The following is a 20,952-nucleotide window of genomic DNA, read 5'->3' as shown; positions in this document are numbered from 1 at the left end:
CAGCTAACCAGCCGATCGGAAACATCGCCCATTCCTTCTCTCCAGAGATGCTGCCTGTCCCGCTGTCTATCTTCGGTGTATACCAGCAGGAACGGGGTACTGGTTTTGGATGATCAGCCGTGATCATATTGAATGGGTGTGTTTGTTGGAGGGGCCGAATGGCCTACTCCTGCACCTATTTTCTATGTTTCTATCTGCAGTTTCTACGGCTAATTGAATAGCTGGATCAATGAGCTCAATAATCCAAGTGGCATTCAGTCATGTTCATTGGATCTAAGAGCAGAATTAGGCCATTCGGCCCATCAAGTCTACTCTGCCATTCAATCATAACTGATCTATCTTTCCCTCTCACCCCATTCTCCTGCCTTCTCCCCACAACCTCTGACACCCGCACTAATCAAGAATCTTTCTATCTCTGCCTTAAAAATATCCACTGACTTGGCCTCCACAGCCTTCTGTGGCAAAGAATTCCATAGATTCACCACCCTCTGACTAAAGAAATTCCTCCTCATCTCCTTCATAACGTGCCTAAAATGGAAGACTCGTACCAAAAACGTAATACTGAAGATGGTACAAAGTGCAGGAGTAACTCAGCAGGTCAGGCAGCATCTTTGTGAAAACATGGACAGGTGGCCTTTCGGGTTGGGACCCTTCTTCAGTCATCCCAACCCGGAACGTCACCTATCCATGTTCTCCAGAGATGCTGCCTGTTCCTCCAGCATTTAGGCTATCTTCGGTGTAAACCAGCTTCTGCAGTTCCTTCCTACGTATTCTCCGGCGATGCTGCCTGACCCACTTCGTTGCTCCAGCACTTTGTGTCTTCTTTTGTAAACCAGCATCCATAGTTACTTGTTTCTGTACTTCACTGCTCCACTGCGAAATCTCCTCAATGTATGCCTACTTTGAAAAAGTTCTCCTATCTTTCTCCCCACCCCTCAGTCAGTCTAAAGAAGGGTCCCGACCAGAAACATCGGCTCACCGTGTTATCCTGTGATGCTGCCCGACCCGCTGATTACTCCAGCACTTTGTGTCTTCTAGTTTGTCCGACATTTGCCTTCAGTCCCAGAGCAAGATTACTAACACTTCATTAGAGTCATAGAGTCATAGAGTGATACAGTGTGGAAACAGGCCCTTCGGCCCAACTTGCCCACACCGGCCAACACGTCCCACCTACACTAGTCCCACCTGCCTGCATTTGGCCTATATCCCTCCAAACCTGTCCTATCCATGTACCTGTCTAACTGTTTCTTAAACGATGTGATAGTCCCAGCCTCAACTACCTCCTCTGGCAGCTCGTTTCACACACCTACCACCCTATGTGTGAAAAAGTTACCCTTCAGATTCATATTAAATCTTTTCTCCTTCACCTTGAACCTATGTCCTCTGATCCCCGATTCTCCTAGTCTGGGCAAGAGACTCTGTGCATCTACCCGACCTATTCCTCTCATGATTTAATTAATCTATAAAACCATTGGTTCATCAAATGGCAACCAGCAATTGAAAAAGATAGCCCACCTCAAGCTTTGATGCTAAATACAAACTGCTGGAGGAATTCATCAAGTCAGGTGGCATCTGTGGAGCCAAAGGAATAGTCGACAATTCCATTCAACGTCTTATGACAGGATGTCCCGATACAGTCTTAGAGAGTTACAGAGTGATACAGCGTGGAAACAGGCCTATCGGCCTAACTTGCCCACACCGGCCAACATGTCCCATCTACACCAGCTGGACTAGAGTCCTGACCTAAAACATCAACCATTCCTTAGCCTCCACAGATGCTGCTTAACCCGCTGAGTTCCTCCAGCAGTCTGCATTTGGCTCCGGATTCCAGCATCTGCAGTCTCTTGTGACCCCAGGATGGTCATTAAATGTTTACCATAATGCCCAAATCCCTAGAATTGGGGCATCACGATGGCGCAGCGGTAGAGTTGCTGCCTTACAGCGCCAGAGACCCGGGTTCAATCCTGACCACAGGTGCTGTCTGTACGGAGTTTGTACATTCTCCCCGTGACCTGCTTGGGTTTTCTCTGGGTGCTCCGGTTTCCGGCGACACTCGAAAGACGTACAGGTTTGTAGGGTTAGGGTTAATTGGCTTCTGTAAAATTGTAAATTGTCCCTAGTGTGTGTAGGATAATGTTAGTGTGCGGGAATCGCTGGTCGAGGCGGACTCGGTGGGCCTGTTTCCGCGCTGTATCTCCAAACTAAGTTAAACATCTGGTGGGAATATAAATTTCTCAGATTAAAATATAATTGGACAATTCGTTTCAGCTGTGCAATGACGGCTGTATCTCTACACTAAACCAAATGAACATTAATTTTTAAAAAGCTATTAAAGAAATGATTTTGGAGTGAGTCGTGTCCAACAGAGTTGCCCTGGGATAGTTTGATATTAAAACTTCAGATCAATTGAAGTTTAAATCCCAAGAATAGAGAAAGGCTTGGATAGAGTGGATGTGGGGAGGATGTTTCCACTAGTGGGAGAGTCCAGGACCAGAGGTCACAGCCTCAGAATTTCAGGACGTTCCTTTAGGAAGGAGACGAGGAGGAATTTCTTTAGTCAGAGGGTGGTGCATCACACAAACCAACCTCCCTTCCATTGACTCCATCTACACCTCACGCTGCCTCGGCAAGGCCAGGAACATAATCAAGGACCAGTCGCACCCTGGCCACTCCCTCTTCTCCCCTCTCCCATTGGGCAAAAGGTACAGAAGTGTGAAAACGCACACCTCCAGATTCAGGGACAGTTTCTTCCCAGCTGTTATCAGGCAACTGAACCATCCTACCACAACCAGAGAGCCATGCTGAACTATTATCTACCTCATTGGTGACCCTCGGACTATCTTTGATCGGACTTTGCTGGCTTTACCTTGCACTAAAACGTTATTCCATTATCATGTATCTATACACTGTAAATGAACCGATTGTAATCATGCATTGTCCTTCTGCTGACTGGTTAGCACGCAACAAAAGCTTTTCACTGTACCTCGGTACACGATTAACTAAACTAAACTATACTTTAGAATTCATTGCCACAGAAGGCTGTGGAGGCCATTTCAATGGATATTATTAAGGCAGGGTTAGATAGATTCTTGATTAGTACGGGTGTCGGAGGTTATGGGGAGAAGGCAGGAGAATGGGGTTAAGAGGGAGAGATAGATCAGCCATGATTGAATGGTGGAGTAGACTTTCTCTTCCCCCTCTTTCTCTCCCCCCCTCTTTCTCTTCACCCCCTCTTTCTCTTCCTCCCTTCTCTCTCCCCCTCTCTCTCCCCATCTCTCTCCCCCCTCTGTCCCCTCTCCCTCCCCAATCTCCCCCCCTTTCTCTCACCCCCCTCCCTCTTTCCCCCTCCCTCTTTCCCCCTCGCTCTCACCCCCCTCTCTTCCCACCCTCTCTCTTCTCCCCCGCTCTCTTCCCCCTCTCCCCCCCCTCTCTTCCCCCCCTCTTCCCCTCTCTCTCTCTCTCCCCCGCTCTCTTCCCCCTCTCTCTTCCCCCTCTCTCTTCCCCGCCTCTCTCTTCCTCCTTCTCTCTTCCCCCCTCTCTCTCCCCCCCTCCCCACCTCTCTCTCCCCCCCCCCCTCTTCCCCCCCTCTCTCTTCCCCCTCTCACTCATAGACTTGATGGGCCGAATGGCCTAATTCTACTGCCTTCACCTCTGAGCTTATGAACTAATGAATGAAAGGTGCTTTAAGTGCACCTGGCCTTGTGACCATCCTGTCAGGATGCCAGGGACCCATTGTGAGGTGGAGCAATGTTATTTGAAAACTCGGTCAAATGTAACCTAAGTTCCAATTCCCACAACCTCTTTGACAAAACATCTTGCCTAACACTCAACACACCAGTGTGAATTTAGAAACGAATGCATAATGTATAAGTAAACTCTGGAAGGAATCCAAGAAAAACCAGGAACAAAATATTTTTCTTTGATGAGCCGAAAAACGGTGATACGAGTTTTTAATAGATGTCTTTCATATCCTCCTGCGCTCCAAGGAATAGAGACCCAGCCTTGCATCAGTGTCTAGCAGAGGAATGCCAAGAATTTATACATGACCAGGCCAGGACAATGTGCACACACTCCAAAGAATGGTTCTGTATTTAAATGGCTCATGAGATGGAGTCCTTGTAAGGAAAGACAAGTAAGGTAGAGTGATCCCCACCTCGCCAGGTCATTGGAGAGTGTGCTTTCAGAAACAATGATGCAGTGCTGGGTGGACTGATGTTGTTTAGGGGTGCATCACAAAATGCTGGAGTAACTCAGCGGGTCAGGCAGCATCTCTGGAGAGAAGGAATGGGTGACGGTTTCGGGTCTTGAAAATCCCCACGCTTACCTGACCGTCAAACTGTCGCCCCCAATCCACCTGTCAAATGTCCTGACGGTAAATAAATTCGTTAAACACAAGCATTTTATGGTATTTTGAAATGACTTTACTTATTTTAATATTACGTGATTCTAAATGCATCTAAGAGAACCTAGCAAACCCGGGGGCAGCAGGCGACAGACAGCGCCCGCAATAAGCTACGATACCTGGCGACAAGCCAGCTGTCGCCGAGAAATTTCAAACCGTTTGATTTCTCAGCGACGCGCCGAGATCCACTACGATCCACTGCGATCTTTGGAAGACTCCTCACGATCATGCCCACGACACCCCGGCGAACTGTCGGCGACAGCCTAGTCACCGGCAGTCGCCTTAAAATCGCCTAAGTGGGACAGGCCCTTAAGATAGTGTTAATGTGCGGGTATCGCTGGTCGGTACAGACCTGGTGGGCCGAAGGGCCTGTTTCAGTGCTGTATCTCTAAACTAATCTAAGCTCCCCCACTGTGCAACTGTGCTGCCCCTTGAAGAAGAAAGAGACCGCGAACTCTGGACAACTTATGTCATCATTTGAGGTTTCAAAGGTCGAAGCTCTCTTGGAAATAGGATTCTCTTCATCTCGGTTTGTCTCACCGTCACTCTCCCTCGAACATCCCTGGGACACAGGTCAAGCTGTTTACGGGTCTTCACAAGAATTACAGATACTTACCTGTCCGGAAACAGGTGCAGCAACACTTTCAAGCAATGTAGGATTTACTGGTTCAAATGAACCAATTCATCTTCAGGCGATGGGAAAATGTTACTCAAAAGAGACATGTTAGGTGCTGTGATTTCACCGTTGGAGTGGGACTGGTGGACATATTTCTGGTTATCTATTACAAAATGAATTTGAAGAAGGGTCTCGACCCAAAACATCACCTATTCCTTTTCTCTAGAGAAGCTGCCTGACCCGCTGGGTTGCACCAGTATTTTGTGTCTATCTTTGGTGTAAACCAGCATTAGCAGTTCCTTCCTACTCATGTATGATATACATCCCGCATGATAGATCAGAGAGTGACAGTGTGGAGACAGGCCCTTCGGCCCAACTTCCCCACACCAACCTACATATCACATCTATACTAGTCCCACCTGCTTGTGTTTGGCCCATATTCCTCTAAACCTATCCAATCCATGTACCTGTCTAAATGTTTCTTAAACATTGCAATAGTACCTGCCTCCTCCGGCAGTTCGTTCCATACACCCACCACCCTTTGTGGCAAAAAAAAAGTTGCCCCTCGGGTTTCTATTAAATCTTTCCCCCCTCACCTTAAAACTATGTCCTCTGGTTCTTGATTCCCCTACTCTGGGCAAGAGACTCTGTGCATCTACCCGATCTATTCCTCTCATCATTTTGTACACGTCTATGAGATCACCCCTCATCCTCCTGCGCTCCAAGGAATAGAGACCCAGCCTGCTCAACCTCTCCCTTAGAGCTCAGGCCCTCGAGCCTTGGCAACATGCTCATGCATCTTCTCTGACCCCTTTCCAGCTGAATTGTTTTTGTCATTTTACTGACGCAGATTCCTCCCGAGTCGGTGCTGATGACATCCAACTTGTACGGACCATCCAGCAGTAATGCTCTCGTGACGTTTCCATCGCTGGAGGTTGCCAAGCAAGCTGTGTTGGACAAGAATCACCAGCACATTGGCAGTCGCTATGTGGATCTTTACTTGGTGTGAGATATGATGTGTGTCATTCATATATTGTATGTTCATAAGATCACGAGTGATCGGAGCAGAATATGGCCATTCGGCCCATCAAGTCTACGCCACCATTCAATCACGGCTGATCTATCTCTAATCACCTAACCCCATTCTCCTGCCCTCTTCCCATAACCTCTGACACCTGTACTAATCAAGAATCTATCTATCTCTGCCTTAAATATATCCACTGACCTGGCCTCCACAGCCGTCGGTGGCAAAGAATTCCACAGATTCCCCACCCTTTGACGAAACAAATTCCTTCTCATCTCCTTTCTAAAGGTACATCCTTTAATTCTGAGGCTGTGACCTCTGGTCCTAGACTCTCCCACTAGCGGAAACATCCTCTCCACATCCATTCTATCGAAGCCTTTCACTGTTCTGTACGTTTCAATGAGGTCCCCCCTCATTCTTCTAAACTCCAGCGCGTACAGGCCCAGTGCTGACAAACATTCATCATATGTTGATGGAACAAATAGTGATATCTGTTATCAAATGTAAGATGAGAATTGAAGAAGAATGATGTTGAATCAACGTGCACGTTATCACAAAATAGTAATTCTGTTTCATTATCATCATCTGTAAAATGTTTAGGCTTTTATGAAGTTTGTTACTTATGTTTAGGAAATTCAATATCATTCTTAACATTAGGAAATAATGTATATATAACATTCATCTCTGTTAATCAATATACAACTTGACTAGACACTTGTAGAAACAAAGCACCACGGATGCTGGTTTACAAAAAAGGGCACAGTGCTGGAGTAACTTAGTAGGCCAGGTAGCATCTCAGAAGAATATGGATAGGTGACGTTTCTGGTCAGGACCCTTCTTTAGAGTCTGAAGAAGGGTCCCGACCTGAAACGCCACCAAACCATGTTCTCCAGAGATGCTGCCTGACCTGCTGAGTTACTCCAGCACTCTGTGTCCCTTTTGTGACAAGCCATATTTATGCCATTTATTAGTATGATACATCAGTTTAAATCTCTTCCCTCTAAATTAGCACTATCATAAATGTATATGGATTTTTAAAATCTTTATTGCAGCACATCCTTAATATCTTGATACACATCTTTACAGGGATCTTAAGTGTCCTTCATCACTGTAACCTGCCGGTGCAGAATAACTAGTACACCTGTACAAAGAATTTCCTTGCTTGAGGTACTTCTGTATAATTAGACATAGAGTCATACAGGCCCTTCAGCCCAACTTGCCCGTACTGACCATCTACACGAGTTCCAGCTGCCGGTGTTTGGCCCATATCTCTCCAAACATTTCCTATCCACGTTCCTGTCCAAATGTCTTCTTAATGCTGTGGTGGTTGTTATTATTTCAGTAACACATCTGAATAGCATTCATTTCTGCCAGTTATTCCTCTAATAAATATATGCACAAGGTCTCTCAGTAACAAATGTATTAACACTTCTGCAGAAGTCTCTTCTGTACCATTAAATGCCATACTGCACCTGAACATGACACTACAGCTTAACCGTGATGCATTATAACACGGGTCATATGTATAAAAATCATTACTGTTTCACGTTTAAGTTAGCTTAGAGAAACTGCTCGGAAACAGTCCCTACGGCCCACCGAGCCGGCGCCGACCAGCGGTCCCTGTGCATTTTCACTATCCTACACACTGTAGGGACAATTTACATTTATACCAAGCCTACAAACCTGTACTTCTTTGGAGTGTGGGAGGGAACTGAAGAAATCGGAGAAAACTCACGCAGGGGTGAATGTACAAACTCCGTACAGACAGCGCCCGTAGTCAGGATGGAACCCGGGTCTCTGGCGCAGGAAGGCAGCAACTCTACCGCTGCGCCACCGTGCCGCCCTTCTGCACAAACCGTTTGGTTTCATCAATTGCATGTTCCATTTCCTTTCATGAATAACATTATTGTAGTGGATGATCTGTATAGGACAATCTTTCCTCCTCGATAGAATCCAATCTCTTCACAAGGCGCACCTTTGCAATTTGTCGGTGACATGGAAATATTCCATGTCATTTTTTCCTTCAGTTTCCCCAAACTTGGAAGTTTATTTATTCTGCTATTTAAAAGATTTTAATATAAGATTTTCACCACTTATTGCAAATGCAGCTTTTTGCATAAAATAAAAATCATATTGAAATGATTGTATAACATGTAAATTGTTTACGTACACACTATCAGTTCTATTCAAACCATGTGCCCTCTAAAGTAATTAATATCAAGTACCAATTATACAGTAAGGTTCTAATACGCCTTTTATATACTTGGACAATGTGAGCAAGATTTTGTATGTTATTCTATTACGTAACTCTGAACTGAACTTCATTTTCAGGTCTGTTCATAATGAGGATGCAAGGTAGAAAATGTTTTTTTAACATCATTAGTTTAATTGTTCTGCAATTCAAATAACACAAATTTATGCATGTTTAGATCATAGATTTCTAGTTTTTTTTTTCCTCAATTCCATTCAAAGATATTAGTTTAGAGGTACAGTGTGGAGACAGGCCCTTCGGCCCACCGAGTCCGCACCGACCAGCGATCCCCGCACACTAACACTATCCCACACGCACACACACTAGGGACAATTTTTACATTCATACCAAGCCAAATAACCTACACACCTGTACGTCTTTGAAGTGTGGGAGGAAACCGAAGATCTCGGAGAAAACGCACGCGGGTCACGGGGAGAACGTACAAACTCCGCACAGACAGCACCCGTAGCCGGGATCGAACCCGGGTCTCTGGCGCTGTGAGCCCTGTAGGGCAGCAGCTCTATTGTACAATTGCCACAGTGCAATTATATTCTGCAATGGTACAACAGAACATTGTATAGCACATAAACAGGCCCTTTGGCCCACAATACCAGAAATGTTAGAAATAAGCAACTGTGAACACTAATGTGGAATAAAGCTTTTTATGCAGAATATTAAGTTCAGGAAGACATTGCCTGAGTGTATTTCAGAGTTAGGTCATGTAAGTCTGTTATCCAAATGTTTAAATGCATGAAATGTCAAAGGAATAATTTTTTTTAAAGGTAATGCAGTATTCTCAATTGTATATTTGTCATAACATTTCGATACTGTATTGTTCAATGCTAAATAAAATGATGACAAGGATTTTGAGTGATATTTTGGTCTGGGATCGGGTTAACATACGATGAGCGTTTGGCGGTGCTGGGCCTGTGCTCGCTGGAGTTTAGATGGGGGGGGAGGGGGGGGACCTCATTGAAACTTACCGAATATTGGAAGGTCTGGATAGAATGGATGTGGAGAGGATGTTTCCAGTAGTGGCAGAGGCCATGGTCTCAGAATAAAAGGACGCATCTTTAGAATGGAGATGAGGAGGAATTTCTTTAGTCAGAAGGTGGTGAATCTGTGGAATTCATTGCCACTGAAGGCTGTGGAGGCCAAGTCAATGGATATTTCTAAGGTTAAGATTGACAGATTCTTGATTAGTACAGGTGTCGAGGGTTATGGGGGGAAGGCAGGAGAATGGGGTTGAGAGGGAAATATAGATTAACCATGATTGAATGACAGAATGGACTCGATGGACCGAATGGCCTAATTCTGTTCTTATGTCTTAAGGTCTTGTGGACTCGGTGAGCCGAAGAGCCTGCTTCCATTCTATATCTCTCAATCAATCAATCAATTGCTAAAACCAAAACCAGGCTATCTCTAATCAAATGCGAACGAATCCCTCCTCTTAGAATCCCTTCCAATAACTTTCCCACCATTGACGTATGGTTCACTGGCCTGTAGTTCCTTAGTTTATCCATGCTGACCTTCTTAAATAAAGACCACAACACGAACTATCATTAACAATATTTAAATTTGGCGGTGGCACGGTGGCGCAGCGGTAGAGTTGCCGCCTCACAGCGCCAGAGACCCGGGATCCATCCTGACTACAGGTGCTTGTCTGTACGGAGTTTGTACGTTCTCCCCGTGACCTGCGTGGGTTTTCTCCGGGTGCTCCGGTTTCCTCCCACACTCCAAAGACGTACAGGTTTGTAGGCTAATTGGCTTCAGTAAAATTGTAAATTGTCCCGTGTGTGTAAGATTGTGCTAGTGTGCGGGGATCGCTGATTGGTGCGGGCTCAGTGGGCCGAAGGCCCTGTTTCCGCACTGTATCTCTAAACTAAACCAATTTGCTTGCAAACAGGCTTTCAAATCAAAGGGTCTTAAAAGCTCTGATGTTGCATCAAAAACCGGGAAAGCTCAATCTTTCTCTGTCTCGATAAACACCGATTATTTCCAGCATTCTCTGTTTCATTTCAAATATGGATTGCTGTGTGCAATCAGGCAGAACAACACTCTTTAAATATTTCCCTCCCTTCCCCAGGGCCATAAAGGTCGAACACTAATACATTTAAACAAACGTAACCAGAAAGAAAGATAACCGTGCCATAATATAATTGGATCATTCTCGGGGCCTTATTGATTTTCATCCTTGTTTCATTAACCCTTGCCATGCCAATTGAAACTGAAGAGCTTCGTTAAATTGCTTTAGCTTTCTTGGAACACAAATAACAAATGAGGGTCTCCTTTAAGGGGCGGCACGATGGCACAGCGGTCGAGTTGCTGCCTCACAGCGCCAGAGACCCGGGTTCGATCCTGACCACGGGTGCTGTCTGTATGGAGTTTGTACGTTCTCCTCATGACCTGCGTGGGTTTCCTCCGGGTGCTCCGGTTTCCTACCACACTCCAAACATGTGTAGGAAAAAAAACTGCAGATGCTGGTTTAAATCGAAGGTAGACACAAAATGCTGGAGTAACTCAGCGGGACAGGCAGCATCTCAGGAGAACAGGTTTGTCAGTTAATTGGCTTTGGAAAAATTGTAAAAAATATATTAAAAAACCAAACAATAATAGTGCAAAGACGAAAACAATGCTCCCAAGTCTATGTAGTTCGGAGTTTATTTGAAGTTTGTAGTGTTTAATAGCCTACTGGTTATTGGGAAGAAGCCGCTCCTGAACCTGGACGTTACAGTTTTCAGGCTCCTGTACCTTCTTCCCGATGGCAGGGGTGAAATGAGAGCGTGGCCAGGGTGGTGTGGTTCTGTGGTGACGCTGGCTGCCTATTTGAGGCAGCGCCTCCTGTAGATCCCTTCGATGGTGGGGAGGTCTGTACCCGTGATGGATTGGGAAATGTCTACCACTTCTTGTAATCTCCTTCTTTCCTGGTCGAGGTATCGGATTGAGAAAGAGGGTTTCGTTCGGGCAGACAGAAGGCAAGGTCCCTTGCATCTTCAGCCGGATGCCATAGTTCACCCCTTCAACTCCCCAACACTAAAAATAACAGCAGCAGTGAGGTGCTTTATGGTCACTGAACTATCCCACCACAACCAGAGAGCAGTCCTGAACTACTATCTACCTCATTGGTGACCCTCGGACTATCCTTGATCAGACTTGGCTGGCTTTACCTTGCAATAAACATTGTTCCATTATCATGTATCTGTACACTGTAAATGGATCGATTGTAATCCTGTTCTGTCTTTCCGCTGACTGGTCAGCACGCGACAAAAGCTTTTCATTGTACCTCGGTACACGTGACATTAAACTAAACTGAACTGACTGTCCCGGAACAGGGGAATGACAAATGGAAATCGTGATTTTGCCATTTTTAGACATTATTGGAAAATCAGCAGGAGTTTTTGAGCAAGAAGAACTTTGTGGGTCAGGCAGCGTCACTCTGACTGTGGAGAAGGCCCAGGACAGAAAGGTCGGTATGGGAAAGGGAAAGGGATGGGGAGTTAAAATGGTTAGCAACTGGGAGATCCAGCAGGCCTTGGCAGACCGAGCGCAAGTATTCGCCGATCAGGAACAGCAAATCTTTACACTTTAGCGGCACGGCACGGAAACAAGCCCTTCGGCCCATCGTGACTGTGCTGACCAGCGATCACCCCGTACACCAGCACTGTCCTACAGGCCCTTCGGCCCATTGTGTCTGTGCTGACCAGCGATCACCCGTACACCAGCACTGTCCCACACACACTAAGGACAATTTACAATTTGTACCAAAGCCAATTAACCTGCAAACCTGTACATCCTTGGAGTGTGGGAGGAAACCGGAGCACCCGGTGAAAACCCACGTGGTCACGGGGAGAACGTACAAACTCCATACAGACAACACCCGTAGTCAGGATGGAACCCGGGTCTCCGGCGTTGTAAGGCAGCAACTCTACCGCTGCGCCACCGCGCCGTCCAAATGCAGTAGAATTGGAAGAGATGCACATGAACCTCTGTCTCATTTGGAATGCATCATCCTCCAATATTCCCGCCACCTTCAGCATGATCCCACCACAGCTCACGTCCCTACTCCTTTCACCTTTCAATAGAGACCACTCTCTCCATAACACAGCTAACAATGGCCTGTTTCCTTTATTGTCGTTACTTTTTTTGCATATCTTTCATTCATTCGATCTATATCTCTCTACATCACCGTCTGTATCTCTCGTTTCCCTTTCCCGTGGCTCTCAGTCCGAAGAAGGATCTTGACCCGAAAAGGTCACCCATTCCTTCCCTCCAGAGGTGCTGCCTGCCCCGCTGAGTTACTCCAGCATTTTGTGTCGATCTTCACTTCTTGTTGTTATTTAGGTTCATATTTAGCTGGCTGGGAAAAAACAAGGGTGAGTCAGGACTAACCTGTTGGCCCAGTTTAATCAGAATTCCACAGAACCTGTTGTGCAGCAAATATGGACGAGCGCATGAACAGCAAGATAAAACTTGTTCACATGGGAGCTCCCCACCTTGTTATTCTATTGCAGTGCAGCTGCACTTCCAAAGGACCCATTTATCCCATTCTGTTACACCCCCCTCCTTTCCTCTCACCCCCCCCCCCCCCTTTGTACCCCCTCCCCTCCTCCCAATCCCCTGCCACCTCTATCCCTCCCTCTGCCTTTACATTTCACACCTCTTCTCTCCATATCTAATACTATTTGGTGTCCTTCTCACCTCTGGTCTTTGTCATCTGCCCGTCAAGCGTCCCCACACCTATATCCACCTACCACAGAAGGAAATGCAGATGCTGTTTTTTTAATCGGATAGACACAAAGTGCTGGAGTAACTCAGCGGGACAGGCAGCATCTCTGGAGAGAAGGAATGGGTGACGTTTCGGGAATGAGACCCTTCTTCAGACAGGCAGCATCTCTGGAAAAAAGGAACAGGTGACGTTTCGGGTCGGGACCCTCGCACCAGACTGCATGGTGGCGCAGTGGTAGAGTTGCTGCCTTACGGCGCCAGAGACCTGGGTTCGATCCTGACCATGGGTGCTGTCTGTATGGAATTTGTACTTTTTCCCTCTGACCTGCGTGGGTTTTCTCCGGGAGCTCCAGTTTCCTCCCACACTCCAAAGACATGTTGGTTTGACGGTTAATTGGCTTCGGTAAAGATTATAAATTGTCCCTGGTGGGTGTAGGATAGTGTTAATGTGCAGGGATGGCTGGGCGGGGTGGACTCGGTGGGCCGAAGGGCCTGTTTCCGCGGTGTAACTTGAAACCAAACTAACATCATGCAGCATTTGTAGACAGAGAGAGAGAGATCAAATAAATGACTCAGAGGGTGGTGGTTAAATGGTATGAGCTGCCAGAGGAGGGAGTTAAGGCAGGTACCATAACAGCATTTAAAATACTTTTGGACGAGTTACAGGGAGAGGAAAAGGTTTGAAGGGATATGAGCAAATGGGATTTACCCACCAGGTGGCAGTAGTGAGAAACCTTAGTACGGGGATCGCTGGTGGGCGCGGACTCGGTGGATCCTTCAGTCTGAATAAGGGTCTTGCCCCAAAAACGTCACCCATTCCTTCTCTCCAGAGATGCTGCCTGTACCGCTGAGTTACTCCAACATTTTGTGTCTGTGTTCGGTGGGCCAAAGGGCCTATTTCTGCGCTGTATCTCTAAACTAAACTGAAACTAAAAAAACCGGAGAGGGGGAGGGAAGACAGCAGCGGCACGTGTTTGGAGCGTGGGGGGGAAACCGGAGCACCCGGGGAAAACCCGCGCAGTCACAGGGAAAACATGCGGCACGGTAGCGCAGCGGTAGAGTTGCTGCTTTACAGCGAATGCAGCGCCGGAGACTCAGGTTCGATCCTGACTACCGGTGCTGCGCTGTAAGGAGTTTGTACGTTCTCCCCGTGACCTGCGTGGGTTTTCTCCGAGATCTTCGGTTTCCTCCCACACTCTCCAAAGACGTACAGGTATGTAGGCTAATTGGCTGGGTAAAAATGTTATTAAAAAAAAAAAAAATTGTCCCTAGTGGGTGTAGGATAGTGTTAATGTACGGGGATCGCTGGGCGGCACGGACTTGGTGGGCCGAAAAGGCCTGTTTCCGGCTGTATATATATGATATGATATGATATGATATGCAAACGCTGTACAGACAAGCACTAGATCGGTGGTCAGGATCGAACCTCTCGAGACAAAGGGCAGGCAACGACACCCGGTGGTCTTACCTTCCGCAGTCGGCTGCGGAGTGCGCCCCCTGCTGCACGGAGGCTGAAGGTGGCCGGGCGAGGAGAGGAGAGGGACGACAGTTCACGGGACGATCCGGACGGAGGCAAGGGCTACAACGGGCCTTGATGGCGAGGGATGCAAGTGGAAGGGATCAGACCTGGTGGGAACGGGGGGTGGATCAGAAGGTCATAAATGATAGGAGCAGATTAGGCCATTTGGCCCATCGTCTACTCCACCATTCAATCACGGCTAATCTACCTTTCTCTAACCCCATTCTCCTGCCTTCTCCCCATAACCTCGGACACCCGTAAGTGTCAAAGGCCAGAGGTGAAAAGGAGATAAAAGGATGTCAGATACAGACAGGAGATGAGGAGTGAAATGTAAAGCTGGAGAGAAGGAATATGGGTCAAAATAGAGGCGAGGAGGGAGACGAGGGAAATATGGGACTCAGGGAGAGGAGATGGGTGTACAGAGGAGGGAACAGGAGCAGGGTGACTGGGGTGATGGGAGATGGTGGGCAAAAAATGTCCATTTCAATCTCCATTGTCTTTAATGGTTCTGACATTTAATGTAGTGAAATGTAGCGTAATGAAAACCACCTTTTATACCAGTTTGAATCTTCTTCATTTTTCACTGCGTGTTCTGAGTGTTGTATTCCTTTCAACCACAAAGTGAGAAAATCATACTACTGTGTAAATAAGTTAAGAAATTCAGGATTAAAAAAAACCCATAAAATGTTGGAAATGTTCAGCAGGGTGGCACGGTGGCGCAGCGGTAGAGTTGCTGCCTTACAGCGCTGGAGACCCGGGTTCGATCCCGACTACGGGCGCTGTCTGTACGGAGTTTGTACGTTCTCCCCGTGACCTATGTGGGTTTTCTCCGAGATCTTCGGTTTCCTCCCACACTCCAAAGACACACAGGTATGTAGGTTAATTGGCTTGGTATAAATGAAAAAATTGTCCCTAGTGTGTGTAGGATAGTGTTAATGTGCAGGGATGGCTGGGCGGGGTGGACTCGGTGGGCCGAAGGGCCTGTTTCCGCGGTGTAACTTGAAACCAAACTAACATCATGCAGCATTTGTAGACAGAGAGAGAGAGAGATCAAATAAATGACTCAGAGGGTGGTGGTTAAATGGTATGAGCTGCCAGAGGAGGGAGTTGAGGCAGGTACCATAACAGCATTTAAAATACTTTTGGACGGGATGCAGCTGCGGCTTGCCTGCAGTCCGTCTGTCTTTTGTGTTTTTTGTTGTTTTTGTCTGAATTGTAGTTTTAATATGAAGTAGTGTTGTATGTTATGTTTTGGGGGGGGGGTGGGAGGGAACGGGAACTGTAAAATTCTCTCTCCAGAACGGAGACGTGACCTTTGTTTCTGTGTCGTGTCTCCGTTCCCGCTGCGGCCTACCACCGGCCATGCACCTGGGACCACCTGGGGCTCTGGTTCGCAGAGCCCGCGGCCCGGACTCACCACCTGCGGCGCTGGCTGCCTGCGAATGCTGCGGGAACGGCTGCGACTCGTCTCCGGAGGCTACTCCGGCGCGGGCCGTGTGGACGTCGGAAGCCCGCAGGCCCCTGGATGGGGGCCGACATCGGGAGCTCCGGCAGCGGCAGAGGCAACGTGTTCGCCCGCCCCGAATCGCGGGGCTTGGGTCGGCCCGCCACGGACCTTTCACCGCCCAGCGGGGGCTTCAATATCGGGAGCCCCGACTGCCCCGACGTGGCAACTCCAACAGCCTGACCGCGGGACAAGACGGCAGGGAAGAGAAAAAGACATTGTGGCCTTCCATCACAGTGAGAAGGGACTGGAGGAGACTCACTATCATATCATATCATATATATACAGCCGGAAACAGGCCTTTTCGGCCCTCCAAGTCCGTGCCGCCCAGTGATCCCCGTACATTAACACTATCCTACACCCACTAGGGACAATTTTTTACATTTTACCCAGCCAATTAACCTACATACCTGTACGTCTTTGGAGTGTGGGAGGAAACCGAAGATCTCGGAGTAAACCCACGCAGGTCACGGGGAGAGCGTACAAACTCCTTACAGTGCAGCACCCGTAGTCAGGATCGAACCTGAGTCTCCGGCGCTGCATTCGCTGTAAAGCAGCAACTCTACCGCTGCGCTACCGTGCCGTGATGGATGTTTCTTTTTGTTTGGTGTTAGTTGTGATTGTATGTGTTATTGCATTTTTATTGATTAATCTTATTGGTCTTATTGTTCAACTGCGGGTAATGTTTCATTTTACTACACATTTGTGTGTATGTGACAAATAAACGACTATTGACTATTGACTATTGAGGGAGAGGAAAAGGTTTGAAGGGATATGAGCAAATGGGATATGCCCACCAGGTGGCAGTAGTGAGAACCCTTAGCACAAAGAACGGTGGACACAAAACACTGGAGTAACTCAGCGGGTCAGGCAGCATCTTTGGAGAAAAGGGATAGGTGGCGTTCTGGGTCAGACTGAAAGAGGGGGGCGGGGGGGAGGGGGTGGAGATAGGAATAAAGTAGTACATAGAACAGTATATATCAGAGGGACAGATGATGTTTAGGGTCGAAACCCTTCTTCAGACTGAATGTGGGGGGGGTGGGTAGGGACTGGAGGTGGGGAGATATAGTAGCATGTCGGTCAGGCCTTTCAGTCCACGATGACCATGATGCCAATCCCATCTGCCTGCGCATGGTCTCTACCCCTCTATTCCCTGATGGCTCATGTGTCGGGCTAAATGCCTCTTGGGCCTGAAGAAGGGTCTCATCCTGACGTTCTCACGGGGACACTGTTTTACCCGCTGAGTTACTCCAGCACTTTGTATCTTTCTGAAGAAGGGTCCCGACCCGAAACATTGCCTATCCATGTTATCCAAATTTGTTGGCTGATCTGCTAAGGCTCTTCGGTCGGTGGGACCGGGAGGGAGCTGGAGAAGTTGGGCAAGTTGGGCATACGGTGGGAGGGTAATCTGGGGCAATGGCTCCAGTGCCTTCAAGGTCAGCTACAGGAGGCACCCCCGGGAGACAAAGATGAACGGGCGAGGAGAGGAGAGGGAAGAGGGGAGGGAAGAGGGGAGAGGAGAGGGGAGAGGAGAGGGGAGGATGGGAGAGGAGAGGAGAGGCGAGGGGAGAGGGGAGCGGAGAGGAGAGGGGAGGATGGGAGAGGAGAGGAGAGAGGAGAGGAGAGGGGAGGAGAGGGAAGGGGAGAGGGGAGGAGAGGAGAGGAGAGGAGAGGAGTGGAGAGGAGAGGAGAGGAGAGGAGAGGAGAGGAGAGGAGAGGAGAGGAGAGGAGAGGAGAGGAGAGGAGAGGAGAGGAGAGGAGAGGAGAGGAGAGGAGAGGAGAGGGGAGAGGAGAGGAGGATGGGAGAGGAGAGGGGAGGAGCGGGGAGAGGAGAGGGGAGAGGAGATGGGAGAGGAGAGGAGAAGGGAAAGGAGTGGGGAGGGGAGGATGGGAGAGGAGAGGGGAGAGGCAAGGAGAGAAGAGGGGAGAGGAGAGGAGGAGATGGGAGGAGGGAGGAGAGTGAAGAGGGGAGAGGAGAGGAGGGGAGAGGAGGATGTCAGAGATTATGGGGAGAAAGCAGGAAAATGGGGTTAGCAGAGAGATGGGCCAAGTGGTCTCATTCTGCTCCTATCACATGACTTTATGACCTTTTGAAAGATCAGCCATGATTGAATGGCGGAGTGGACTTGATGAGCCGAATGGCCTAATACTGCCCATATCACTTATGAACGTATGCACTTACACATGACAACAATAAACTAATCCCAATTTCACTCCTCTCCAGTGGCACCAGGCTAACAAATCGCCCACACAAGTAGGCAAATATTCTGGGGATGATTAAAGAAACTTAGTCGAAGGGCCAATTGTGTGTTTCTTCCTGTTTGAATATCCGGCAAGCTTTAACCTGAACAATGCCAGTGGTCTGTGCACCCGCTGGACGGTGGCACAGTGGGTAGAGTTGCTGCCTTACAGCGTTCGCAGCGCCAGAGACCCGGGTTCAATCCCGACTACGGGTGCTGTCTGTACAGAGTTTGTACGTTCTCCCCCGTGAAAACCTGCGTGGGTTTTCTCTGAGATCTTCGGTTTCCTCCCACACCCCAAAGGCGTGCCGGTCGGTATGTGGGTAAATTGGCTTGGTGTTAGTGTAAATTGTCCCTAGTGTGTGTGGGGATTGTATGAATGTGCTGGTATTTATTTACAAAATGCTGGAGTAACTCAGCAGGTCAGGCAGCATCTCGGGAGAGAAGGAATGGGTGACGTTTCGGGTCGAGACTGAAGAAGGGTCTCGACCCGAAACGTCACCCATTCCTTCTCTCCTGAGATGCTGCCTGACCTGCTGAGTTACTCCACCATTTTGTGAATAAATACCTTCGATTTGTACCAGCATCTGCAGTTATTTTCTTATACTATATATTTATGTGCTGGGATCGTTGGTCGGTGCGGTATCGGTGGGCTGTATCTGTAAACTAAACTAAACCTACTGATATCATGTGAGAAAGTGAAAGGAAAATCCAATGTCACAGGTGACACAGGCACCAATGTCAAAAAATGCCTTTTTTCAGTGCCTTTATTTAACCTGAGGTTAACTAAAAATGGAAAATCACGTGCGCATGGCTTCTAGCAACTTCTACACTTAATTCCTATTTTGATTTTCAATATGAAGCTCTCCACTGATTGTACAAATAACATATCATGGAGACTTTAAATGTTTGAGATACAGCGCGGAAACAGGACCTTTGGCCCATTGTGTTTGTGCTGAGCAGCGATTATCCCGTACACGAACATTATCCTACACACACTGGGGACAATTTACTATTTTACTGAAGCCAATTAGCCCACAAACCTGTATGTCTTTGGAGTATAGGGAGAAACCGGAGCACCCGGAGAAAACCCACGGGGAGAACATACAATCTCCGTAGAAAGACAGCACCCGTAGTTAGGATCGAACCCGAGTCCCTGGCGCTGAAAGGCAGCAACTCTACCGCTGCGCCACCACACCGCCCCTAAGGTGCTAAGGTGATTGGAACTGATTGGTAAGGTGATTACATGGACAGGACAAGTTTGGAGGGATATGGACCAAACGCGGGCAGGTGGGACTAGTGTAGCTGGGACATTGTTGGCCGGTGGGGGCAAGTTGGGCCGAAGGGCCTGTTTCCACATTGTATCACTCTATGACTCTAACTGCCCCTGTTCGTCCATCTTAATTTATCAATTTTAATTGTTAGCAATTTTAACATGTAATGTCTTCTCTTCCCTTCCCTTCTGTTAATTACTATCTCTGCAGTTCATAAAATCAGAGAGCCACAGAACAGGGAAATAAGCCCCTCAAGGCCCATTATCCATTTGACCACGTTACTGCTCCCTCCACTAATCCCATTTGACTGCATTCTGCCCCGATACCTATATGACTTTCCTATCCAGTTATCTCTCCAAATGCCTTTTAAACGTGGTAATTGTATCTGCCTCCATTGCATCCCTAGGCAGCTCGTTCTAGATATGTAGGAAGGAACTGCAGATGCTGGTTTAAACCAAAGATAGGCACAAAAAGCTGGAGTAACTCAGCAGGACAGGCAGCATCTCTGGAGAGATGGAATGAGTGATGTTTCAGGTTGAGACCCTTCTTCAGACTGGATGTCAGGGGAGTGGGGGGGGAAATGGATGAGGAAGTGTAAGGTGTGAAACCAGAAGAAAGGGAATGAAGTTCAAGGAAAATGTAGAATAGATCATTGTTAGCTTGGAAAAGCAACAGAGATAAAAATGATAAGAGAGATATCAATGTTGAAATTGGCTTTTGACAAAATGTCCAAATTGGAGGAACTGCACCTCGTATTTCACTTGGGCAGCTGACACCCCATCAGTATGAACATTGACTTCTCTAACTTCATGAAACCTTTGCTTTCCCTTTCTCTCCATCCCTCCCCCTTCCCAGTTCTCTGACCTGTCCAAATGTCTCCGACTACATTTTATCTCAGTTTGCTTTGTTGTTACCTTCTCCCAGCTAACGATGATCTATTCTTCATTTTCCTTGTTCCCCATCCCCTTTGTCCTGGTTTCACACCTTGCACTTCCTGATCTATGTATCTCCCTCTCCCCTGACTCCATCTGAAGAAGGGTCTCAACCCGAAACGTCACCCATTCCTTCTCTCCAGAGATGCTGCCTGCCCCGCTGAGTTACTCCAGATTTTTATGTCTAGCTCGTTCTCGATATTCCCCGCCCCGTTACGTGACAATCATACCCCACAGCAGGGGTTCCCAACCTTTTTCGTCCCGTTTACCCCTGGCAACTTTTCGAAAGTAAATTTACCCCCACCCTGTGTTGTTCAGTAATTTGAGTTTACACTTCTACCATAATAAAGCAACTGGCAAAGGGGAAATTTTAAAATACTGTTTTTAACATTATTATTTTGTTCAAATTTACCCCCTGGGTAGGCAAAATTTACTCCCTGGGGGTAAATTTATCCCAGGTTGGGA

The 20,952-nt window shown here is 47.6% G+C and overlaps 1 protein-coding gene across 1 annotated transcript in view; it reads left to right on the top strand.

Moving 5' to 3' along the window:
• Positions 1-14,613, top strand: part of esrp1 (epithelial splicing regulatory protein 1) — an 86,840-nt gene extending 72,227 nt beyond the window's left edge. Inside the window, exons 15-16 of the mRNA XM_078398409.1 lie at positions 5,869-6,023; positions 14,496-14,613. Coding sequence (XP_078254535.1) covers positions 5,869-6,023; positions 14,496-14,613 — 273 coding nt within the window. The remainder of the gene's footprint in view (positions 1-5,868; positions 6,024-14,495) is intronic.
• The last annotated feature ends 6,339 nt before the right edge of the window (positions 14,614-20,952 follow it).

This window comes from Rhinoraja longicauda, chromosome 4 (assembly GCF_053455715.1).
Source record: "Rhinoraja longicauda isolate Sanriku21f chromosome 4, sRhiLon1.1, whole genome shotgun sequence".
NCBI lineage: Eukaryota > Metazoa > Chordata > Chondrichthyes > Rajiformes > Arhynchobatidae > Rhinoraja > Rhinoraja longicauda.
Note: the sequence above shows the minus strand (reverse complement) of the source record. Positions and strands in the feature narration are given on the sequence as shown.